Source organism: Prunus dulcis, chromosome 6 (assembly GCF_902201215.1).
Source record: "Prunus dulcis chromosome 6, ALMONDv2, whole genome shotgun sequence".
Classification (NCBI taxonomy): Eukaryota; Viridiplantae; Streptophyta; class Magnoliopsida; order Rosales; family Rosaceae; genus Prunus; species Prunus dulcis.
In genome coordinates this window covers 8736918-8763153 of record NC_047655.1, presented here as the reverse complement: position 1 = coordinate 8763153, position 26236 = coordinate 8736918, and the positions used below count along the sequence as shown (strand labels likewise).

The window sequence follows — 26236 nt, the reverse complement described above, 5'->3', positions numbered from 1 at the left end:
TAACGGAACCTAACGGTAGGGACCATTTGTGATCATGCATACTAATCTTGAGGACCACGAATGACAAAAAAAAACATTAAGGATGCAATCTGATAGTTTCATAAACCTTAGGGACGTTTTGTGATAATAAGCCTTAATTATTTTAATTAGTTGTTATGTCTAAATTATTATTTACTTAATGAATAATTTGTATTTAAATATTTAAATATTTTTATTTTTATTCAATAATATGCGAGTATTTTGTGAATAATACGTGAATTTTGTGTGTATTATTAAAAATTTTGTAAAAAACAAGTGTATTCAATATGAAAAGTACTTACGTACATGTACAATATTAGTATTAAACGTGAAAATGCTAAATTCTTTATACATGTAATAACTCTGGAAAAGTAAAAACTCAAAAGGGGACAATATAAACTCAGGTAATGGCCTAATAGTAATGAATAATGGTCTAAACTACTCTTATAGATAAACAAAAATCAGGGAAAAACAATTATAAAAAAAAAAAGATTGCAGTGTCTATGTAAAGAGTATATCCGTGCCGCTATACTATTTACGAAAAAGAATTTAAAAAAAGACCCCAGTAAAGCAGCGCAACTATACACTTGTTTTATTAAAAAAAAAACCCCCGTAGTATAGCCGCGCGGCTATACTATTTATAATTATATTTTTAAAAAAAGAAAAAAAAAAGAGGACCCGCTACTTGCTTAACGCGTGTTTTTTTTTTTGGAAAACACTTTCACTTTGTCCCATATTGAAAGAGAATAGCTCACTTGAAACACTAAATAGGAAGTCTTTTAATTATTTATTTAGTTTTATTTTATTTTAAAGTCTATGGGTTTTAGTATTGTTAAAATGGCATGCTTGCAACTCATGCATTCTCAAGCCTATTCTAAGGGTTGACATTTTCAGGCTGTTCGCGCTAAAACTAAACAAATAGAAATAAAGCTAACTTATAGGTGATGTGGATGGTTTGGACTTGAGGAGTCTTCGGACCGTGGCGTCCTTCCTCGAGACGTGATGCTGGATTCAACCTGGAAAGAGAAACGGCAGGTGAGGTCTAAGACAACGGTGTGGCGCCGGCCAAAGACCATCTGATGCCAAAGTTAGTGACTAAGACCAATTCTATTGACAGTGAAAGCACAAGTCAAGTAAACAGTCTTACCTCTTGATTGGGCCAAGAGGTTCTATTTATAGAGAGCATTTGTGATGCTCTTAGTACTTAGTTTCGATGTGCTTCGACGGTCGACATGTGCCTTGACAAGTTCTGGCAGGAGTTCCGAGATTATCTGTCAGAATCGGCAGGATGTGCTGGTCGCTCGGCATAGTGTGCCGAAGGTTGGTGTGGGTGAATCGGCCGTTAGCATTTACCAACTTGACGACCTCGACCTCGTATTAATCGGTGGAGAATGCCGATTGACCTTTCGGCATGGCTCACTGAGCTGGTTTTAGACTCGTGTACCTTTCACGTGCTATGACATGAGTGAGGGGTCAGATATGGTTCAAACACAGGCTAAACAAATTCTTTATAGTTAAGGACTAAATAATAAAACACTAAAGAATAATGAAACATGTGATCAAATTCATAAATAAATTAAAAGTAATGTTTATCTTGAGAGAAAATATAGTGATGATTTTGAGAAAAAAGAATAGTGTTGGAGGAAGAAATATTACTAGTGAGTTATTGGAAAGTATAAGAGTGTTTGGTTCGTGGATATTAGAACTAGTGAACTAAAGAAGTTACGGGAATATTGAAGATTATTAAATAGATCCTCATATGTCCTTAAATGAGCGGAATTGATATGATTTTAGTACCTATTTGCTTTCTTTTCGTTTGAAACATCATAGAAAAATTACCTCAAATAGCGATCGCGTTCAAGTAATTCTCATTTCCCCCGTCCACTTTTTTTTTTCCCTGATCATAACAAACGACAACCCAATAATTTTAAAACAACAAGAGTTCCTGTCACGTAGAAACATAATTAGTTCATACACATCGATGCTTAATTGTTCTTGATACTCGCACAAATTTTCAAAAGCAAGACAACACTTCCTCATAAATGGAGAATTCAACCCCATTCGAAAATTATTGGAACAAGAAAACCTCCCTCCTACAACTTGTAGGGGTAAAAGTTGTTCTGTTTTAAACAGTAACTATTTTTTTAAAAGGATGTAAGCGTAGAATTCCTGAACTTTTCGACATTATCCTTTCCAAACCCTTTTTCTGAAACCCAACAACTGAACTCTAATCAACTCCATTTCTCCATCAATTCTTCGAAATTTCATCTTCGAGCTTCTAATTTTCTTCGTCTTCTTCACTTCTTGTTATGATTTTCTTCTATCCTAACCCAACCTCAGCCTTCTCTCCCTCCCATTTCTTTTCCCTTATTAATATTATCTTCTAAGGCTACCCTAAGAGCTGCAACAACAACAGCATCACAACAGCAACGGAGCCTTCAAATTCCCCTTCTCTTTAGAAGCAGTCGATATTGTCTTTTGGGTATGTCCTGTTCGCTCAAGAATTTTTGATTTCTCTCTTAAATTATATTGTCGGTTTGGCAGTTGCTTTGAATTTTGTTTTTCATTTTAAGATTGTTAGATAAGTATGCAAAGCTTGCTTAACACCTTCCCTCATCAAATTTGCTTCAAACCTTTCACTTTTAATCCTGATATTGCTCATAAGCTTCCAATAACAAGAACTGGGCTCTTAGCTCAAAGGCTTGAGCTTGTCTTTCCAAGAAGATATTGCGTAAATGTAGGCGCAGATAATGCTGCTATTAGCTCAAGGAGTGTTGAGAGTGACGATGAGGAAGAAGAAGAAAATGGAGATGGTAATATGGATTGGGAGTTGGAGTTTCTTGGAGATATTGACCCTCTGGGTTTCCAGGCCCCCAACAAGAGGAAAAAGCTAAAAACGTCTAAGTCGCTTGAAGAGAGTGAGGGAATGGATTGGTGTGTGAGGGCAAGAAAGACTGCTCTTAAATCGATTGAGGCGAAGGGCTTATCTCATCTAATGGAAGATATGATGACAGTAAAGAAGAAAAAGAAGAACAAGAAGAAGAAGCTGGGGAAAATAGAGAAAGTGAATAAGAAAATCAAGGAAGTTGAAGAAGATTTGGATATTGATTCCGAGGAAGACTTTGATATGCAAGATACAAATACTCTTAATGGTGCTAGTCATTTAAGAAGAACTGTGAGTGTGCTGGCAGGTGGGATGTTTGAAGAGAAAAAGGAGAAGACCATGGAAGAGTTTGTTCAGAGGCTTTCCCAATTTTCGGGGCCATCTGATCGTAAGAAAGAAATCAACTTGAATAGAGCTATTATTGACGCACAAACTGCAGAAGAAGTGTTGGAGGTTACTGCAGAGACAATCATGGCTGTTGGGAAAGGCTTGAGTCCCTCACCTCTCTCTCCTTTGAACATTGCCACCGCTCTTCATCGAATTGCTAAGAATATGGAGAAAGTTTCAATGATAGAGACACGTAGGTTGGCCTTTGCTCGCCAAAGAGAGATGTCTATGCTTGTAGGAATAGCAATGACAGCCTTACCAGACTGTTCAGCTCAAGGTATCTCTAATATCTCGTGGGCATTGTCTAAGATTGGTGGTGATCTGATTTACTTGTCAGAAATGGATAGAGTTGCGGAGGTGGCCTTAACCAAGGTTGGGGAGTTTAATTCACAGAATGTGGCTAATATTGCAGGTGCTTTTGCTTCAATGAAGCACTCTGCTCCTGATCTCTTTTCTGAATTATCCAAAAGGGCATCAGATATAATTCATACTTTCCAGGAGCAAGAGCTTGCTCAGGTGTTGTGGGCCTTTGCTTCTTTATCTGAGTCTGCTGAACCTTTGCTGGAATCTTTAGATAATGTTTTCAATGATGAAAGCCAATTTATATGCTGCTCAAGCAAAGAAAATTCAGAATTTGACAGCGAAAATGGTGTGGACAACATAGGAGATCTTGACTTTGATGGCGTTAGAAGCTCCCCTGTTCTCAGTTTCAGAAGGGATCAGCTTGGGAATATAGCTTGGTCTTATGCTGTTATTGGACAAATGGATCGGACTTTCTTTTCCCATGTGTGGAGAACTCTGAGCCAATTTGAAGAACAAAGGATTTCAGAGCAGTATAGGGAGGATATCATGTTTGCTTCTCAGGTTCATCTAGTGAACCTGTGCTTGAAGCTTGAGTACCCCCACCTTCAGTTATCTTTAAGGGAAGATCTTGAGGAGAAAATTGCTCGTGCTGGTAAAACTAAGAGATTTAATCAGAAAATGACATCATCATTTCAAAAGGAAGTTGCCCGTCTTCTTGTTAGCACTGGTCTCGATTGGGTCAAAGAATATGTTGTGGATGGGTACACTTTGGATGCTGTATTGATTGATAAGAAGGTTGCTATGGAGATTGATGGCCCAACGCATTTCTCAAGAAATACTGGTGAGCATCCTTCACATAATATTGCAGCATCTTCTTTGTGCGTGTGTTCAAATGAATCATTGACTACTCTTAGTCCCCCAGTTACTATTCAATTGATATCCTTCTGCTTCATACAGGGGTGCCCTTGGGACATACTATGCTAAAAAGGCGCTACATAACTGCTGCTGGTTGGAAAGTTGTGTCGTTATCTCATCAAGAGGTGAGTTCTCACTTCTCACATCATGAATTATCACCTTAACAGACACGCGCGAACACACATGCACAAGCTCTATGTTTTGTTCTTTACTTTGAAGGTTTTTCTAGTTTCGTTTTTCTATGCTGCGCATTTGTGCCTAGGCATGTTGAGACCATAGCTCACCTTTATTCGTGCCCATGCCGAAGATCAGCTTGATTCAAATATGTACAGATTTATCTGAGTTTCAGTACCACTACAGTATTTAGGGAACAAATTCCTCTCCACTAGAAGGTGTAAACATAAATGAGGCTGACGATAAGCATATAGGTTTTCGGAGAAGGTTGTTTCATGCCAACAATAGAATTCTTAGTCATGCCTAAATATTGAAATCTGGTTCATCAATATCAAACTTCTTGCATGTTTATTGGATAAGAGTGGTTTCTAGTTGTGCTTTTTAACAGAATGATTATTTTCTGTTTCTTGTAGTGGGAAGAACTTCAAGGTGGTTTTGAGCAGCTAGAGTACCTAAGAGAAATTCTGAAGGAGCACTTATATGTGGACAAAAATACCATCCTCGTATAGGCAGTGGGAAAGGTAGTTGATAATGGAATTGAATTCTTGAAATTCTGGCAGATGAGTACAGTTGAAAATACATATTTGTTAGCGAGTGAAATGCGTAAATATAATTTTCACAGATGCATTTGTTTCGGAGCAGCTAATATGCCAATATCAAACTTCCTCCGCCTGGACTGATCTAAGCTGATTAAGTAGCTAAACAACATAGAGGTGTTGATCCACATCATTCATATAAAACACGCCTGAAGAATTGAGTGCCATCTTAGTTTTTACTTGCAGCCTCATCAGAAGATTCAGAACCACTGTTCTTCTGGTGGTCTCCAGTCAGTCTCTAGACTTTGTCTGTTTTTTTCTGTAGAGCTCAGTTGGAGTAACGCTGAGGTCCATCGAAGCTCATTCTCCTGGTGAGGATGTATTGGTATGGAAGCTATTTATTATGATGTCCTAACTTGAATAGCAAGGCTTACTCTGCTAGTCAGTTACAAGTTAAGTCCCTGAGCCAACTTTTCATCAATTTCGGACAATATTAGATTCGATGAACAACTTAGCAATGTTGGTGCTGTCACAGCCCCATCACTAGTAATTTAGTAAACATAACAGATGAGAGAGTTGCAATTGACAATAACTTTTTACTACTGCCACATTAGATTGGAAGAATTCTGTCTTAATCTTAGAATTTGAAATCTTAACACCCCTTAAAACGATGAGTATTGAAAAAAATTAACTTGACTCTCCTTGTGATTATATGATTTATGTATTTCAGAAACATATTGGTTCTAATTGTTTTTGAAACCTTTAAAATTCTTCTTGTCCTAAAACTTTTTGGTATTGGTTTTTTCCATACCCATATGATTTCACTTTATAAGCAGAGCTCAAATCTTTCTATTTGTTAATTTTTTAGTATACAACTACTGAATTCTCAATTTCCGTTTGTTCTTTTTATCTTTTTGGGTACATGTGAGGGCACAAGGCCCAAAAGAATAAAAACTGAACTGGGTCTTGTGAGAGGATATGAACTTTGCGGGATGTAATGCACAAGATGAGCATTTGGGTTGGATCTTGGAGCTGTACAATTCGGGTTGGTTTGAGTTAGAGTCTCTGTTGTTATAGTCCAAGATAAGGTTATGGCCTTTTCCAATCTTTTAAAAAAATTTATACTTTTTAAAAAATAACACTTAAAAAAAAAAAAAAATTATCAAATTACTCTCCACACTCATAGCTTGCATCCAAACTTAGTCCCATGCGACAAAAATCTTCAGCCTCATCCTAAATCGGATTAAGGACTGTAGATTTGGTTGGCGGTTCCGGCCTTTTGGTCCGGTTTGGTTCGGTTGCCCAGCCCTACTAAATCGTTTTCACTATGGATATCGGTTTTTATATGGTTGCCCGGCCTTTTGCTCAAGACAAGTTTTATTTTTTGTTTGTTGAGATTGAATATGGTCTTTATATGTTGTAATTTTAGGATGGGCGCATATCAAAGAAATGGGTGCATATGAAGGGTGACTTCAATTTCGGGCGTTTGGGCGTGTTGATGAAAACAACGGCCACCAACTACTTATGTCAACTTCCCCACTAATCCCAATTGATGCCTGAAATTAGTATCAACCATTCCACCTCAAATCACATGGTCAACAAAATGATATCCTCCTTTTTCTTTTCCACCTTTCTTTTTCCCCTAGAAAATGAATGCAGACAATCGATTTATAAATAATAATAATAAAGAAAAACACGTAGGGCAAGGTCAGAATTGTGTGCAAGCATGTTAATTCCAGCAGGAAAATTGGACTTTTGGGCATCCTTTTCTGCATTTATTTCAGGATTTTGTTTATAAATCTCTCTCGTCTGTTTCTTGGTGTTGGACATGCTGCTTCACTATTGATGAATGGTGATCCTGATCCCTACACATGCCTCACCGTTAATCACTCTCTTATAAGTTTTATTTTATTCATTGCAGATCGATGTGTGATGGAATGGGATGGGATGATGTGGCTCTAGACTATTGGTTCCCTTCTTTTTGCCATATATTCCCACATCATCACCATCATCATCTCATAGATTTCATAGATTCAAACTCAACATGTTACATGCTTGTTCTCATTGTGTCAAGTGTCAACCTTTATATACTTCTTCTTAAGATTAGATCCGCTTAATTTCTGTGTTACTTATACGTATAGGATTTGGTCCAACCACAAAAACAAAATCACATGCACAACTAAAGTTCTCTATTTATTAGGTGACAGCTCTTCTATAGGAAAGACGGTGGCAAGGAGCTTGTAGTTCAAGTTGCTAAGAATATTTACTCATTCACTTGAGATTTTAGATTCGATTTCCCCCTCCTTAGTATCGTTTACACTTTAAAAAAAAAAGAAAAAGAGAAAGAGGATGGAAGAGGGAGATTGAAAGAGAGAGACATGTGGAATTTTATTAAATTGGGGGCGACCCCATGCCAATGCTAGAATTGACGCTTGAGTTCCATAATTGAGGGGCAATGGTCAATACAAGACAAGGCTCAATCCAAATACCAATTATCCCAAGCCAGCACATAGCAATTGTATGTGTATGACTATGAGGAGACCCCTCACCAACTTATCACATATCTATTGATAAATTAGAGACGTAAACGTGAACGTTTTCTGACCGTTGATGCACGTAAAACTTATAATATATCAACAATCAACACACGTGATAGTGATGAATTACTGTAGTATAATTCAACACACATTCTACATGTCTAAATGTCGAAATAATTTTAAAGGGTTTTGTAACATTTCACTTTAGAAAAGAAATACCTACTTTTATACCTACCTATAATATGAGTCAGACAGGTTAACGTCTTTGACTATGACATATTAAATTTCATAAGTACATATGATCTGAGGGAGACGCTGAAGAAATTTCCAGGCAAACCTTCCAAACAAGTAATATAAATAAAATATTTATTTTTTTAGTATAAATAATAGTCTAAACTATAAAATTTAGGGAAAAAAAAAATTTCTCTTACGCACACAACTATAATTTGAACCTAAAACCTTTAGGGCATGTTTGGGAGGGCTCACTGGACAGGACAGCCTTAAATAGTACTTCAAACCCACGTTTGGCAGGTAAGGGGACTAACTTAAATGAGCTTATATAGCCCAATAGTACAAAAATTGCCTCGCTCGCTCTTCCAATATAGCGAGCTTGAAACACGGTTCGCACAATAGCGAGCTCACTAAACAAAACATGCGAGTCCAACGCAATACCGGTTTCTTCTTCTTCTTCTTCTTCACTTAGACACGAGTCCAGGCAATGGACGCCAAGTCCTCCACTTCCCAGCCCAAGTTCATCGAAAAGGCTTGAAACCCAATAATCGCGTTGAGATCTTGCTGCTGCTAATGGTCGCCGAAGGCCAAGCTCTGGTCGTACAAGTGGGTCAGGGACGACGAGGCTTGGGTTTCTGTTTGGCTATCAAAATAGCGCACGGTGTCGGCCTTGAGCTGGGAAGGCAACGACCATGGGCTCCAACTTTGGGGGCCCTCATATGGGGAAGGCAAACATGAGGGAAGGATCAAAATTCGTGAGGAAGAAGAGAACAAGAAGAAAGGAAGAAAAAAAAAAAAGGACGGGCTGGGAAGGAGAGAGGTAGAAGAAAAGGAGAAAAAGGAGAAAAAAAAAGGAAAAAAAATGAAGAAGAGATAAGATACTTTAGCTTTTAAAGAATATTAAAATGTATTTGTTTTATTATTATTTATTTTTAGGTCAAAATCCTTAATTAAAAGTAAATATCAAATCCTAAAATAAATATTAGAATTTTATTGATTTATAATTAAAATTAATTATTAAAATATTTATTTTTTTACTCCGACACAACTCCTCCAAACGTAGGTCTTCACTATTTTTACAATCCAGCTTCTTAGTCCGATGCAGCACCAAACATAGGTCAGTACTTAATCCAGCTTAGGCCAATCCGAGCTAATCCAAGACAGTCCCAGGATTTAGTCCAGTCCATGACAGTCCGCCGTACCAAACGACCCCTTAGGCTAGAACCGTTAGCAAATGCTAACTTGTTAAATTGGTGAAAGAAATAAGAAAAACTAAATTGCATTTGGACTGCCGGCCGCCTTTAAGTCTGTGTGTGTCGGTTGGAGAAACTGTGGGACCAAATATTTAGAAACCCATTTAGCCTTTTCTTCTTTTTTAATTTTTGCAAATCTTAATGGTTGGAAGTTGAAAGAGACAAGTGATCTATACACTGATGTAAGCATCTAGTATAGGCACGTGCCACTTTATATAAATATGATATCGTAAGGAAATCAATTATTTATGTTTTGGTCATAAAGGAATCAAACTATGGACCATACAATATGTTGAAGTTAAATCTCAGTACGGCCGCCGACACTTCAAAAAACTCGTTCGCCTCATTTATACCATTCTTTGCTCTCTCAACTCAACTACCATTTTCAGAGTTTTTGTTGGTTATCCTTCTTTTTTTATACAGATTTTATTAGCATAAGCCTCTTACACGCATAAATGATTTCGACACTAGTAAATTATTCTCAGTCACGTAAATATGGATAGACGTTTGCGTTTAGGAAACCTAATTGATCACATTACAACTTGAGCAATGTGTATTATTTGCTAGATTTGATCTAAAGAAAACCCTTTGATCAAGTAAGTCTAGGTGGATTTGTTACAAAAAGAAGAGAAAGAAGAAAGAAAAAGAAAAGGTGAGTATGTAGATATAGGAGTTTGGAGTTAGGAGTGGGGATCAAGTCTGGTAGGAACAAAAGCTTTTTGGCTTAGAACTTAGGAGTTTGGTAGTAACCACACCATTTGTGGATTGGTAAGAATAATGTCACAGAAGACCACATGGTGACATTTTCTGACAAAGTGTAGTTGGCAATATGAAGACCTGCTGCATTTACAATGGAGTGGGCACTCACCCTCTAAATTGAACATGGCCAGCTCTGCATTGCAGAATGCTTTGTTCATTCTTCTGAACATCATAATAATGGAGAAAAGAATAACTATGTGGTATATGCTAAGTTTGATTGCTCCCTACCCTACCCCCCAAAAGAGAGAGAGAAAAAAATTCAATATATTTTCTTGTATTTAAATTTATTTCTATTTACAACCATGAGTTTCTTATACATAAGATTGAATATAAGTGATGGATGAAATGTATGATTTTATTCTTAATAATTATAAATAAATAAAAATTAACGAAATTGACGGTAAGAACGAAAACGACACATAAATGAAGAACCACATAACTTAAAAACTGAATTAAAAGATCAAAATGAAATTATAAGTACATGGTAACTTTGTCAATTGACCAAAAAGGTGGATGAAGGAGAGAGATGGTTTTTCCTCCAATTAGCCCATTGTTTTTCTGCCATGTTAATATTATCTCTTTGGTATGACAAACCTATCAGAGCAACTTGCTTCCGAAGTTTCCATTGTATATTTTATCTGCATTAAAAAAGTATATATATAATCTCCTCCCTGTTATTATAATGTATACACATTATTATTATCACAAGGCCTGCACTGCAGAGTGCAGACACACATTGATTCAAGTAAAGAAAAAGTTTAAACAGATAATGACACTTCAAATGCAAGTAAACCCAAAACCATAATCATCATATGCTTACTTTAATCTCAAGTTTAAACCTCTTTTGCTTATCCTTTTTAACTGATTAATTATAACAAGGCAGTAAAGGTGGACAGTGATGAAATTATACATATCATCACAGGCTACAAATTAATGATTGATCGCATCAAAGGAAAAAAATAAAAAAGATTGAGACAGGCATGAAAAGTGACATGTTCGAGAATGTCCTGCCCTACTTGTCCGGGCAGGTTTAGGGCAGATGGTGAGGTGAGTGACTGCGTGACGCTTTGTTACCTTAAACCTTATAAAATCAGTTGCCTTAACAACAGTGGTCATAGATTCTACTGTAATTTTATAGATGCTTAGCATTTTTCTAAGACATGTCTTTTGCGAGACATATCTTTAAGTTGTCTAATTGTGTATATGTATCACGTATTTATTACTGACAACATAAGCACTTTATAGCAAGACCGCGCCTAGATGCAAGTACAACTGTTGATACATTTGCTAACGTGAGTCTCATATCCATCAACGATTAAAAATCTCCCAAACTCGAGTAATATTATAGCGGTTAATATTTTCTTAACATGCATATTTTTATATTGTATGATCGTGAATTTGGATCACACTTTTAAAAAATAATTATCATGACTGATGATTCAGTTTTACAATCTAACAACACAAGCGGTCAATTATCACATATCTTCATCATTTTGTTATCCATATTTTATATAGTAGAGATTTAAATTTTTTGTTGAGATCAGTCTCCCATGTACAAATGGCCGGAATCTAATCGCTTATACATTGTAAATCTCATTTGCATTAACGGCTATGAATCTCTCACGCCCTAAGGCCAGTGACCCAAAGCATAGCCCTCAGCATTAAGTAAAAATAATCAGTGTGAATGGTCAACCGATGAATTTCAATTTTCTTGGATGCTGCTTTCTAGTGCCTTTATGTCACAGCTCACGATTTACATATGCAAGTGGGGCCTTTGGAACGACAAAGCTCTGAATCTGAGTCAGACAGGCAACGTGCATATATCCAAACTTTAGAAATTGTGTTGCATTCGACCCAAAAAAAAAAGAAATTGTGTTGCATACACTGGCTATCAAGAATCACTGAAAGGTGTATGGTTCACATAAAATTCAGCAGACTTCGATTGAAAAAAAAATATATATATATATATATATATATATATATATATATCAGCAGAATTCCATGAATCATTTAACCATTTTTTTTTTTAATCAGAAATAATTTAACCATTTCTGCCACCATAATTTCAGATGAAGGGGCCGAAGGAAACCATTGGCAGCCTTACAAAGACTGTCAAACTTATTCATCAATGGAGTTGATCAATCTGATACAATCTAAAATGACCAAGCATATGAATATATGATGATTATCAAATGATAAGTAAATTTTGATTACAAGACTACAACATCAACTAAATTTCATTTTCTTTTTTTTCATCCCGGAGCTTATTCCCCACAATCCAAGGAAAAAAAAAAACTATAGCTGGCAAACCCAAGAAAGAAGAACAAAACTTCACAATTACAAGCAATCTGTTTAAAGAGAATAGTACTATTTCCTTGTCCTTGAAAAACATTTATAAAAAAAAAACCATGACGTCTGCTTCTTCCTTGACAATTCACTCTGTATAGTGTGTTCAGCTATCAGCATTTGTTTTTTCCCTGAAAATTTCCAGGTATACTTGAACTGTGACATGCGATTCGACGAGGAAGGCGCAGGAAGAACCTTTTTTTTTGGTTTTTTTTTTTTTTTTCCATCACAAGATGAATTTTACTCAGCTGAAAATAATCCAAGTTGCAACCAACATTTGCTCATAGAACCCTACTTACTTAAATCTTTGTTGAAGATGAGAAATATGCTGGCATGGCATGAGAAACAATAGGGGAGATTGTGTCAACTAATCTATATAATTTAACTACGAAGCACTGCTGATTAAGAGCTGGGGATGATGGTTCCAACGTAGCCAAATCCGCAGATCAAGAACGTAATGGTTTGGAGGAAGAGGTATACAAAGTAGTTGTTCTTCCCATGCACATAATCATAGCATCCACAGATGAACAGAAAGGCCCCAAATCCCAGCTCCAAGAGGTGAAGCCTGTTAATGTTTAACCAGGGATCAACAGATATAAAATATTGCATATTAGGGGAAAATGGTGTGTAGAAATGTTGGAAAGAATAAGAAAAAAAACATTAAAGGACAAAGCAGAAGGTAATAAAGAACAGGCTTGGGATTGTTTCATAACACCAATAGATAATATTATTTTCCTAATCCCACATGTTTACTCTTAATAAACTCTCATCTGCTGTCATATGCCAGCAGCAGTTGATTTATATGATACTTAGGTGGATAGACCAATGCAAAGATTCTGATCTCCAGTAATGAAAAGGGTAAAAACAGAAATAATTATTCTTACTTGTGGGATTAGGTTAATGTTGGCAAATAATTAAAACATATGGTGCATGTGATTTGGTTTTTTAGCCAAGGCTTAAAGTTACGCAGAAAAGACAGAGCTCTCTGTGTGCCAGTGTAGATGTGGTGTCAATGCAAATAGTTACAAATTTCTATGCACATTGCACATGGAAAAATAAAATAAGCAAGTCTGCAGTAGAAAGAATAAAAGTGTTTAACGAAATTTTACCTGTTGCCAAACTTGAACTTTGGCCTTTTGAAAAATTTTGGGGCTGGTTTCTTGGCAGCCTCTGCTGCTTTGTTCTTGACAATATCTCCCAGTTTTTCAGTGACAACCCACTCATTGGCCCTCCCTGTTTCTAGCAGGCCAATCAAAGTTGCCTTGGTCCGGTGCAAAGACATCACGTTCTCGAAAAGGATCCAGTAAAACAACAGGTGAATCGACCTGCATAAATTCAAGAAGAAGATTGATTACTTTCATAAGATTGAAGAACATGTAATAAAAGTAATTAATGAAGAAATCAAGTGTAGAGTCTACAAGACCTTGGAGTTCCAACTGAGTTTAGAATGGTGATGATGGAAGGAATATAAACTGCTCCCCAGATTGGAACATAAACTTCGGGAACCAAAATGGTCAGAGGAAGTACAACGCAGTAAAAGAAGAAGGTCACCATGTGGGCTATGATCTTTCGGACAAAGAAGAAACTGTATATGACATAAAATTTCTTCCACAATGTAACTTTCTGCAAAACACATACAAGAAACATAATTATAACATATGAAGAAAGAAGAAGGAAGAAGAAGAAATTGCATTAGGGGCACAAGTGAGTAATATAATTAAAAGGAACTCACCTTAGTTTTTACTATTTCCATCACCATTTTCCTAAACAGATTAGCAGGACCACAAGACCATCTGTGCTGCTGGAAACGGAAGGCATTGAAAGTACTTGGAAGTTCACTTTTCACCTGAAACATAGATAAAGATCAGAAACTGTGTTCATGTCATCCCTATAGTAGTTAGACTTCACCTATGGATGAACCATTTGATTTGTTCAATGTACATACATATTCGGTTAACAAATACCTGAAGGTCACCAAGGTACAAAAATTTCCAGCCTCTGAGACTAGCCCGGACAGCAAGATCCATATCCTCCACTGTCGTCCGGTCTTTCCACCCGCCTGCCTCGTTAATAGCAGCAATTCTCCACACACCAGCGGTCCCTGCAATGTTTTCATATGTCAAATTCAGAACTGCAAATACGCTGAGTTGAATGTTGCAGTTGTAATTAGAATATGCATTACCATTTTAGCAAGAAACTACTAATATGCAGTGCAATATGAGCAAAAATATATGCAATGCTTTATCAAGTTACTTTAACAAGAAGTAACTAGTAATTACTGCGTCTGATTAGTAACTTGACAATCACTTGAGTTCAAATTTTCAATTTATCCAGTTTGACTGTTGAAGACCATATACTTTGTCTCTTAAAATTCAAAACTTTGGCAATGGCATGATTTTAGCCAGGAATGAAGGACCTAGAAGTCAACCAATTTCATTTATTATTAAAAAAATATTAAAACATAACTTTGATGAAGAAAGATCATGATAATGACTGTGTAACGTCCCTCCCTGCAAGTCTAAAGCTAAGTCTAAGTCTTGCAGACTTGGTCAATCTTCTATTTTTCTCATATGTTCAAGTCACTCTCACATACCAACTATATGTACATATTTGCCAATTAGTCCCCACCAATTGGAAACTCTGAACCAGCACTTTGCACATATCAACCAATTAATAGACAGGGACAAATCAAGATATATATTTTTGACAAAAAAAGAAAAAGAAAAAAAAAAAAAAAGGCAACATGGATGATAATTCAAATTTGACCATAAGTGGTATTTGTTAAAAATAGGTTTACCATTGAAACCGAAGAAGGCATGTGTTGCTGACCCAACTTCTTGTTCAACTGTGAAATGATAATCCAATGACATCTCCTGCATTCTGGTCAACAAGCACTCATCCGAATTCACTGCAAAACCACATAAACAATTTTAGCTCACCCCAAAAAAAGGAAAAAAAAAAAAAGAGAGAAAGAAAAATGTACATGTAACATAATATAAATAATCTGATTGTGCAAACGTGGGTTAGACAAGTTGACAAAAACAGTTAGGTCACCTCTTGTACCCAAATTCGAATACCCTTCTACTTAAATTTGATTAATTTAAAATATTTTAGATTATTACTTGTATAAAAAAGAAAAAAAACAATGTGAATGTAATAAATGATTAAAATGTTTAAAAAGATGTGGACCCCATCAAAAATAGAAAAGAAACTCCAAAAGCATTTAAAAGTAGGGAACCGGTCTGGTGGTCACGTGACACAAATGAAGGTTGGCCACGCTAGCATCAGCACGACAAACCAACTGTCGGTAAAGGCTGGAGCAGAGAAAATGTGGGTCCACCACAAGGCATACTGTGGTGCCACCTAGTTTTAGTAACCACGTGAGCAGTGCACTAGCGGATAAAAATCTTGAGTCCGTAAAAATTGACACGTTTGTCACTTAAGTTTCCGGAAACTCACTGTGCTCTGGCCGCTTACGAAATATTTGACCGTTTGAACCGTACAATCCGGGGTTTACACAAGGCAACTTATTGTCACAAAATTACCGTCCTTGTTCTCGTGCAGCAAAATGACAAACCTATCCCGCATTTCTAGCATCTGATCATGCTGGTTCACAAGAAGAAGGTGACACTGACTTTGCTACTTGAGTGAGGGATCCTAATCCTATGTTAGGAGCTCTTGCGTCATTTCCCGTAAATACGAGAGACGACGTGGAATCAAAATTTCTGTGAAAGTTGAACACGTTATGTTGACAGACTGTGAATCAACCGATTCACCACTTAATATTTCCACATAATAACAAGCTAGATGGCAAGAAAACATCAGTCCAAAATTAAATTGTTGGACTTTTATTTTTGTTTTCTACTTGAGGCCAATGAAAACGTAATCTAGAAAAGAAAAGCACTGATTAATGGCACTAAAACTGACAAATTGAACATGAATCACACTTCCGTCTATGACAAGTACTTTCTAATATTTCCAGACGTTAGCAGACAAACAGGTGTCAAAATCAGAGATGGCCAAAAAGGGCTGCTCTGTGTGGGCCCGACCCCGTGATTGATGGTTTGTACTCTGGAAGGCCCATTGTCCCATGCACACTGTACACACAAACTGATCCCGCCGACGGAAAAGAAAAAATAAAAGCCCAAATACATACTCGAAAGGAAAAAAAAAAATTTAAAAATCCACAAAATCAGACCACCGACACTCTGAAAAATTTAATAAGCGCAATTAAAGGGTAGGTTAAAAAAAAACATATAATAATAATCTAATTATTAATAATAATAATCAGAAAAATGAATTATAATTAATTTACCGAATCTCCATCGAGCTTGAACCAAGGCAATGTCAGGGTTGTGGACCAAGAAAGGGATGGCTCGCCGGAGATAGTCTGGTTCAGGCCTGAAATCGGCGTCGAAGATGGCCACGTACTCGCAGTGCTTCACGTAGCTGCGCTTCAATCCTTCTTTCAAAGCCCCAGCCTTGTAGCCTCCCCTGGTTTCTCTGATTTGGTACCTTATGTTTATGCCTTTGCTTGCCCACCTTTGACACTCCAGCTCCACCATTTGCTGCAAAAACGTCAGTTTTTGATAGTTTTATTAAAAACCCACTTGCCCATTTTGTTAATGCGACGAGTCAAATGGCCAAAATGAAACAAAACCCATGTCAGAAACCACAAGGGTCACGCCAGAAAACTCAATAATTGGGCTACTTCATTCTTTGTGGCTTTTTAACAAACACATTGAAAAGACCGATGTCAATGGAATGATGAGATTTGTTGGCGGTGGTGGTTGGATGGAAAAATGATGAAGAAAAGATTACATTTTTAACGAGAAATGTGGGAGAATAATTAGTGGGGTGATCCAAATGATGGGTTGTTTTCTGAATTTAGGAAAGTTTACCTTGATTGTAGGGTCAGTTGAATCATCAAGGACTTGGATCACTAGACGATCGGACGGCCATGAAAGCCCACATGCAGCACCAATAGAGATCTTGTAGACCTGACCCAAAAACCCAAGAGAACACACAAAAAGCACCATACTTTAAGGCTTTTTCTCTCACAAACAGATAACAGCACACAACAATGCTTGTGAAATCTAAGAACACACGAAAACAAAAACAGAGAGATTTTGATAACAAAGCAGCATGTACCTCTCTTTCATTGAACATAGGGATTTGGATTAGAACCACAGGGAAATTGGAGCTGCCCAGTTCCAGGTCCTCCTGAATGGCCTCATATTTGTAGCGCTTCTCTGGTTTCTTCCAGAAGAGCTTGACCAAAATGATGACAATTCCCATGTAAAGCCTCTCAAAGAAGAGCATGAGAGACATGGCCAAGGAAATGTAGACACAAATTCTGAGCAAAGGTACTATCAATGGCGCTTTGATTAGCTCCCAAATCAGCCCCATTTGGCCTGCAATGTCATATGTGCCCCCTTGAAATGATTCTGGTATCAGAACTTTGGTTGTGGTCTCAGCCATATCTCTCACTCTGCAAAGGCAAGAGATGAGAAGATAATGAACAAAACAAAACAAACTACCAGATCTTTCACTCACTTTTTTGGTTTAAATGAAATGTGACCAATGTGGGGAAGTGGGTTTTGTATAGGATGAAAGTGCGGCTCTCAAATTCTTCAGTAAGGCAAGAAAGAAAACAATGGGCCGAAAAATCCTTTGATTTCAAGAAAAAAAACCCAGAGAGGGAAATTTATGAGGCAATACAGATTTGCTCTCTTGTTTTCTCCTCTTCACTCAGAAGTGGAAAGTACAGAAGAAAAAATCTACACTTTCCCTTCTTCTAAGCCTCTCTCTCTCTCTCTCTCTCAAAGATCTGTGCCAACTCTTAACTTGTTCTGCCTCTTGTCAAAATGAAGCAGAGACAGGACTGAGAGTGCTGAGAGAGAGTATGAAGGACAGAGAGAGAAAGGGGGGGTCTTTTATAGTCAGTTTTGGCCCAATTTGGAATTTCATATTTATTTCTGTTTATTAGCAATTATTTATTTCTCTTTTGGCCAGGCTATATGTATTCTAATTCACTCTCTCTTTTAGGTAGATATCCTTTTGCAATCAAGAGAATCCTCACACTTTCAACTGTTCCAACTCCAAGTCTGAGTGACTTCATTATTGTCCAGCTTTCACTTGCTTGTTGCAAATTACAAGGTATATATTCTAACAAAAAAACAATAATAATAATAACAAGCTGCTTGATAATGCAAAAGGGCAGCATTGTCATTTCCTAATAAAAGAACATCTCAATAATTTTTTTTAAAAAAATTTATTTATTAAATAAAAAAATAATAATAAAAAAAATAAAAAAAAAAAAAACCCTATCCGCCTTCCCTTTCTAGCTACTCTGGCATTGTCGCTGAGCTCATGCCACATTTGGTAAGGTGTGCAAGCAGTGAAATCTTTTTTTTAAATTTTAATATTTTGGTTTATAAATATTTCAGTTGGAAAATTACAAGGGTAAAACTATAATTTCATTGCTAAGTTGACTTGAAAAGTAACTTCTAAAGTTGAATTCCACATTGAATTATTGGAGATCTCATGAATATACTGCGATGATGTGGTAATTAGTTTTCCTAAAATAGAAAACAAATCAGTGCAAAATAATATCACAGCATTATATGTGATTGAATTTCTATTCAACAGTTTCCAAGCTTGATTCTACTTTTGCTCTAAGGACTTATGAGAGGTATGCTTTAAATTTCCTTGGGGTTAAAAAAAGAAAACAATAACGTATTACTTATTTGGTCAAGAGTAAAATCTTCAAGAATGATCTTAGCTGTTAATAAATGCAGACCTCGTTGTTAAACCGGTCTAATACTACAAATCTGATCTCATATCTCTAGCCTAATTAAATGACGAACTTAACATTCAACACATTATATTGATCACCGTACATGTGGACGTGTGATAATATAGATGAGTTAGTAACATCAAGTTCACATTAGTCCGTATAAATAGTTGAATAAGTTGCTAGAAATTGTATTTGGCCATGAATCCTAAGCTTATCTCGGTATTGCAACTGACTTATTTAAAGAGAAACAAAAATTGAAGTCTTAGTATGACTAATTTACCAATAGTTGAGACCCAATCAAGAGATACTTGAGAATAATAGAGATGAATGAAGAGAGACCGAATTCTAAGGGTTGGTCTGATAACGTTTTACGAAAAACGGTTTTTGAAAAACTGCTTTGCAAGACAAAAATCACAAATAGAATTTTTGTATTTTTAAGATATGTAAATGGGAAAAATAGTAAATAACATGTTTGAGCTTAACAACAACCTAGCCTTTCATTTGCTTGACTAATTGGTAACGGATGAATAGACTCAACATTCTTTAATGTTTTTGGGTTGTAGCTATACCCACCTCTTTGTCAATAGCCATGTTCTTTTTAGGAGTTGGGTAATTTAGAAGTTGTACAGTTGTACTTACTTTTTAACTTTTTCTCCTTTACAAGTGAACCTCATGAGTCTCTGAAAATTGTAGGTGCCGCCAAGTAAGTCTTAGAGTCTAGTTCCGGCCAAAAGAATAAAAGCCTACAAACCCAACTAAATGACACTCAATACAAATTTTACAGTGCCTTTTTAGCCACACTTGAAACCATTAAATTCCAAGGGTGTTTTTTTTTTTTTGGCCAGCAAAGCGACTTCCAAGGGTTTGGTTAAGGTTCAAGCCTTGTGAGTGTTTCTCACTTTGCCTTTACAAAAGAACAAAGGACAACCGAACATTTTATAATGAACTCATATGACCTCTTGTGGTCCAAGCTTTTACACAAAGCATATTCTGAGTACAAGTCGGATTCAAGATTTTTACTTCTATTTTGCAAGTTGTAACTGGTAATACTTTTCTTGTCCATGGTAAACATAATGGGAGATTAATTACATGAGTTTGATTTATCTTCTTACATCACTAATTAAATATTAGTTTGTTTAATACTTATTAGCCACGCAAAGGCGGATCTAAGGCTAGGCTGGAGTGGGGGGAACATTTATGAAATATTAAACATGATCCTATAATTATAGGTTTATTCCTACTCAAATAAATATTAGCCCATTGCACCAAATAAATATAGCCCACACATGCATTATTTTTCTTTTTTTAATAAATTAATAATAGCTCAGTCCTCTATTTAAAATAAGCGTACTCTTGAAGCATATAGGAAATAATAAATGTCAATCCAATCCAAACCTATATAAATTTGATTAGAAGCAAAACTCACGCTAAGGCTCTATCAACTTGAGCTATTCTAATCATACTGATATTGGGCTACGCCCACATAGAGCAAACATCAAAAAATTTCTTCTAGCCACCCAAAACACCATATTTGAACCTTGAGAACCTAGAGGAAATAGCTCTCATCCTCTAAAAAATTGTACCAACCTATCTTGAGTGGGTTCTTCAATCTTGTTAAGTTTTAAAATATATATATATATATATAATATATATTCAATTCCAATTTTAATTGTTGTTGTTAAGTTTTTATGATTTAGGGTTTGAGTGAAAACTTTTGGAGATTGTTGATATATGTTTTATTTTTGCAACTTGAATTATTAATTAGCATATATGATTTTTAATGTCTAGTATTTTTGGGGAATCAACTTATTGTATCTTGTTGATAAAGCAAAAAATGTATCTAATAGAAAGCAAATGACCATTGTTTTAAGATTTGTTGATAAGGATAGTTTTGTACGAGAACCTTTTTTTGAGATTGTTTGGTATTTATTTATATTTTGTACTTCTTTGTGTTATATTTGCTCGTATTGTGGCTTTGTTTGATTTATAAAATTTTCTTTACATTTTTGTTTCAAGAGAAAAAAGTCTTATAATATATCTCCTCTATAAATAAATAAAAATTTACCCTACCCCTACAAAAATTCCTGGATCCATCATTGTAGCCACGAGATTTGAACTTATGATATATTTGTTAGCTTGTTTACTCAATCAGGAGTACTTGAAATAACATTGAAAAAATAATCTCATATTTGCAAGGGGCTTGTAACTTAAATGGTTAAGAGAAGTTATCCTTACAACCAAGGTCCTGTGTTCGATTTCCTCTTCAGTTGAGGGATCCCTCAAATAATCTTATTTGAGGGACACCCTTATAAGGCCCACCACACATTATTTTTTTAATAATCCAAACCATATAATTTTTAGATATTCCTTCAAATACCATTTCCGCAAAAAATCACTTGAATCCGAAACCATTTGACCACTCAATTACATGGTTGTTATTTTTGTCTTTTCTTGGAGCACCGTGTTTGTTTATTTTGTTTGTTACAATTAGATGTCTTGACGTTTTCCGATTTGTCTAATTTTTCACAAAAATGATCAATGAATGAAGACTTGAAAAATAGACGGTTTGGATTATTGAAAATAATTTAAGGGACCCTAAATGGTGTCCTTTAAATAAAATTATTTGAGGGATCCCTTAATAGAAGGGGATTATATATATATATATATATATCTATATCTATAAGATGAGTCGTTCTATGGTGAGGGTGTCATATATGGACCATTGATGTGGACCTTCATATTAGCCACATGATTCAACTGAATAGTAACTTCACTTAAGTTTAATGAAATAATTATGTGGCTAATATGGAGGTCCATATGAGTGGTCTATATATGGTACCCTCACTACATAATTTCGCTATAGAAGATAGGTTGAATGTGTTGTTAGTGGACTGAGTATAGGTGTTATTATTGTCTCAAGAGAAGAAACTAGTTGCATTCTTTAGTGAAGCTCATAAAAAATGAAGTACCTATTATCAGGAATTATACCCGGTGATGAAGGGTTGGAAATAGGGGGAATATTAATTAGGATAGTTTATGCATAGGCAATCCGCTTCTCTTCGGTTCAGGAATCTGCTTTCCTCGCTCGAGTCGGTTGCCGAACCGAATCCACCCTTACATATAGATAACTCTTGTGTTTTTTTTTTCTTCTTCCTTTGTTTATGAATTAGGATAGTGGCCTAATGGAAAAGAATTAGGATAGTTTTGATTCCCTCTAATATTAATATATATATATATATATAGCGGAGTCACTTCTAGGCTTGGAGTGGCCCTACCCTTTAAGGTTTCCTGAGAATTTTTTTTTGCAATGATCCAAGCCATATATTTTTTAAGTCTACATTCATAGATCATCTTTGCAAAAAATTAGACAAAGCAGAAACCATTTTGATATCCAATTGTGTCATACAAAATCAATGAGCACGGTGCTTCAAGAAAGTACTAAAATTTCAATAATTCAATTGAGTGGTCAAATGATATCGGATTCAAGTATTTTTTTTGTAGAGGTGATCTTTGAATGGATATCTACAAAATAGATGGTTTATGTGGGCCCCATAATCGTGTCCCTCAAATAAGCTTATTTAAGGGATCTTTTAACTGAAACTCTCTGATATATATATATATATATATGCATGTGTTATATGATTATATCACCCCTGATCTCTTATATGATTATATCAGCCCTGATCTCTTGGACCACAGGGGTCCAAGAGACTGTGGTTACCCACCGTTGGATGTAACAGCCAACAGTTCAAAAAAAATTCTTAAAAGGAGTGCAAGAGTAAGTGAACCGTTGAATTTACATTTAACGATGAGTGACCACAATTCTCTTGGACCCCTGTAGTTCAAGTGATCGGGACTAATGATTATATTTCGATCAATATAATCATTATGGTATCATATCATTGCATGGAATAAGTTTGGTAGCATACACATGCCGTTAATTACTACTATTATTTTTTCTTCCTAAAATCCAAATCTATATGTAAGGATTCGAAGCAGTGGCGGACCTATAGAGACAGAAGGAGGTACAACTGCACATTTTCTTGTCGAAAAATGCCTTGGAGGTGGCGGAGTTCGCTCCTCCGGTCTGCCTTTGAAGCTGCCCACCAACTGCTTGTGGAAATGCCTGAGAGCAGCTTCTATTTTGCATTGTTGTGTTGCTGCAAGCAGTGCAACGCCTATTTTTTATTTATTTAAAACTCCTGACCCAAACGACGTTGTTTTGAACCAGAAGTGGTGAAAAAAATTATATTAATAAACCTGATGGAATAGCCTTACCTCCACGGAAAAGCAACAGTGTATACAAGGAGTCCTCTTGCAAGTATCAATCCCAATTCTTAAAACTTGAAGAGCCGCTCTTCAATTGCACGCTGCTGCAAACCCAATCCAAGGTGACGGCTCTCACGCCACTGCATCTCTCTTCTTATTTTTTTTCCTTCTGTTTTTTTCTCTTTGTATTTGTGTTAATCAAATTGTAATTTTATTTTGACTAGATTAATTCATATTGATATTTTGTTAGATTAATTATATTGATATTGATTAAAGTAGGCAACAATTGTGGATTGATTGTAATTTTTTTTTTTTCTTTCTATGAATAGATAATAATATTGATTAATTATAAGGGCATTTTATTGTCTAACTTTTTTTTAATGAGTTTTTAGTCTTTTAAATATTGCACCTCTTCTAAAAAATTCTTGAATCCGTCCCTGATTTGAAACAGGGGCGGAACTAGCCCAAGGTCTGCCCTGAGCTGTAGCCTAGGGAAAGTTTTGGGGAAAAAAATAATTACACATATATAGCCTAATATTTAAACTAATATATATATATATATTGCATATCCTAACACAGCAATAGGTATAGTCAAAGGTCTTCCACATTTTGTATTTGGTGTCAAAGTTTGTCCAAAACATCAATTTTAATCCTTTTCCATTAACGTATCTCCAAAAGAGAAGCATTTTTCTAAATAAAATTCACCCCTTCGTAAATAATATGCCTCTAATTCCTTCTTTTTCTTCTTTTTTCTTGTGTTTACAATTATCGTGATTTATGTGATCTAATGTATACTTTTATTTCTAGAAAAACTATAGAAACTGTTAGTAAAAAAAATTATCATTAGATTTTAAGCTAATAACTGTAGCTAGCTCACTCATTGAAAAATTCCTGATTCCGCCCTTGATTCGAAGTTATAGTGAATTGACTGAATGACTAGCGTAGTAGGTAAAGTCATTCAACCTTCAAAGACTAGTTGCAGTGTCCAAGTTCAATTCAACTTTGAATGCCTTATTTCTATCAGCATTAATGGAGTGAAAATGGCTCTTTTTTGCTTCTGTTGTATTCAATCACTCCGTCCATAATGGCACTGGACGAGGTCTTTCCTTCATTTTCTTTTCGTCAACATTTTGTCATTTTGCTTTTGAAACTCATATTAGTTACTATTTTATCTTCTTTACTTTTTGGCATCTTATTTTCTTGCATACGCTTCGATAATATCTTTAGTGGAGAACTCTCCTAGTCATGGGACTATATATAAGTTTATAAAAGTTATTAAAAATCTGTCAAGTCTTTGAAAGTCAGTCGCTTAAATTTTTTATTATAAAAGTCTTTATTTATTTTTTATAAATATAAAAATTCTTTATAAATATGAATTAGATAATATCATGCTTAAGTCCTTAGTGAATAAATCGAGCTACATTTATTAATATTGAAGAAATTTCAGTGATATTCATTGTTGACGCTGAAAGAAGGATTGAGTAATTTATGGCAATCTCTCTTAATTCCACAAAAAATGTAGATGATTGATTGATGACAGGAGACTGTGGTAGGTATAGGTAGTTATATAATTTTGTTAGAGATTATTATTTTTCTTTAATTTATGATTTTTATTTCAAACTACCTAAATCTTGAAAGTCAAAAATTAAGGAAAGAAGAAGATGAAGACAGAACATGCATGTTTCTCTCAAAAACGACGGGTCTCAAACAAATTTCCTGAAAATGATTTTGACATGGATCTCTTCCCAGTTGAAAAACTAAACAATAGGACATCTTTTTTTCTTCTTTATTTTTTTCTTCTTTATTTTTTTTTAAAAATTTATATAGTTTTTTTCGCATAATAATAATAATAATAATAATAATTCAACCTATATCTTCCACTTCCCAACCTTACTAGGAGCAAAAGATAATGGGAACAACATCAAGTTCAATATTTCCATAAACAAGCATGGATATGTACAAAAATAATGTAAATAATTTGAACTTTAAAGAGCCTTAATATATTTATCATCATTTCTAAGTTCACGGGATCACATTGATAAGGAGGTGTGTATTTGAAAAGGCCTCAATCTTGCATTATTCTCCTGCGCAACTTCTTGCAAGAAAACATGTTCTCAAAAGAAACAATATGCATGCGTCGTTATGTTATCTAAATTTTGTAGTTGACTATTATGATATATTTTTTTTTCAATTGAACTAATTGCCCATTGACTTAAGAAAAAAAAATGTAAATATTTATGCTTAATCAGCAGAAAAAAATTCCTTACCGTTGTAAAATCATAGATTATGGATCCCTATCATAAAGACTATATTTACAATACTTATCATTTATAATTATGCCTTGTAACCACCACTTATGGTGATCAATGATGATGTATTTCCTGTGTCTATAAATAGTATGCACACTAAAGATAAATAAGACACTTGTAAGCCTTCCGATATTGAGAACTATTCTTACCTTTCCCATATTTTCCTTCTTTGTTATACACCACTTGCTTTAAATAATACTTCATTAATTTTCTTTCATTTCCCTTGGAAAATTATTATTGGTCCAAATAATTAACAACAACAAAAATCAATTATTCGCATTAACTTAATGTTTCGGCATAAAAAAAGAATTATTGTAAGAGGGAAAAACCCTCTTTGAGAAAACCATAAGGAAATCAACCCTAGTAGCAGCCTCCTTTGGGGAATGATGGCCTTCGTCCCTTTCCACTCCCCTGTCCTCTCCTCCTATTCTCTCTCTTATCCTCTCGTCCCTTTCACATTTTATTTATTGTAAAGTTTGAACATTGGAAAAAGTACTACTAGATTAGAATGTTGGC

General features: G+C 35.3%; 2 protein-coding genes across 4 annotated transcripts; one reads left to right on the top strand and one right to left on the bottom strand.

The window, feature by feature from the left end:
- The first annotated feature begins 1989 nt into the window (after positions 1-1989).
- On the top strand, positions 1990-5679 carry LOC117632085 (RAP domain-containing protein, chloroplastic). 3 transcript variants are annotated; one of them, XM_034365476.1, is made up of 4 exons: positions 2163-4433; positions 4550-4632; positions 5095-5202; positions 5304-5679. In XM_034365476.1, the coding sequence occupies exons 1-3, from the start codon at positions 2606-2608 to the stop codon at positions 5188-5190; spliced, it is 2007 nt and encodes a 668-aa protein (XP_034221367.1). In that variant the 5' UTR covers positions 2163-2605; the 3' UTR covers positions 5191-5202; positions 5304-5679. The 3 variants fall into 3 exon arrangements, with proteins under 3 accessions (XP_034221365.1, XP_034221367.1, XP_034221368.1); XM_034365477.1 differs by having other exon boundaries at positions 2165-2500; positions 2684-4433; positions 5095-5674; XM_034365474.1 differs by having other exon boundaries at positions 1990-4433; positions 5095-5674.
- A 6493-nt stretch (positions 5680-12172) lies between these two features.
- LOC117631090 (glucomannan 4-beta-mannosyltransferase 2) lies at positions 12173-18192 on the bottom strand. The gene is made up of 9 exons (XM_034364039.1): positions 17495-18192; positions 17245-17343; positions 16659-16911; positions 15141-15251; positions 14308-14444; positions 14076-14189; positions 13767-13966; positions 13453-13668; positions 12173-12908 (listed from the first exon to the last, which is right to left on the bottom strand). Exons 1-9 carry the CDS (start codon positions 17822-17824, stop codon positions 12746-12748), a joined length of 1623 nt encoding a protein of 540 aa, XP_034219930.1. The 5' UTR covers positions 17825-18192; the 3' UTR covers positions 12173-12745.
- Between the last annotated feature and the right edge of the window lie 8044 nt (positions 18193-26236).

Bases quoted from the DNA above. Each gene is read 5' to 3' on its own strand.
- LOC117632085 (XM_034365476.1), top strand. From the start codon at position 2,606: ATGCAAAGCTTGCTTAACACCTTCCCTCATCAAATTTGCTTCAAACCT. The intron at 4,434-4,549 runs GTGAGCATCCTT...TGCTTCATACAG, and splicing joins GCATTTCTCAAGAAATACTG to GGGTGCCCTTGGGACATACT. The intron at 4,633-5,094 runs GTGAGTTCTCAC...TGTTTCTTGTAG, and splicing joins TGTCGTTATCTCATCAAGAG to TGGGAAGAACTTCAAGGTGG.
- LOC117631090 (XM_034364039.1), bottom strand. From the start codon at position 17,824: ATGGCTGAGACCACAACCAAAGTTCTGATACCAGAATCATTTCAAGGG. The intron at 15,252-16,658 runs GTAAATTAATTA...GTGGTTTTGCAG, and splicing joins TCAAGCTCGATGGAGATTCG to TGAATTCGGATGAGTGCTTG. The intron at 13,967-14,075 runs GTGAGTTCCTTT...TGTGTTTTGCAG, and splicing joins TGGAAATAGTAAAAACTAAG to AAAGTTACATTGTGGAAGAA.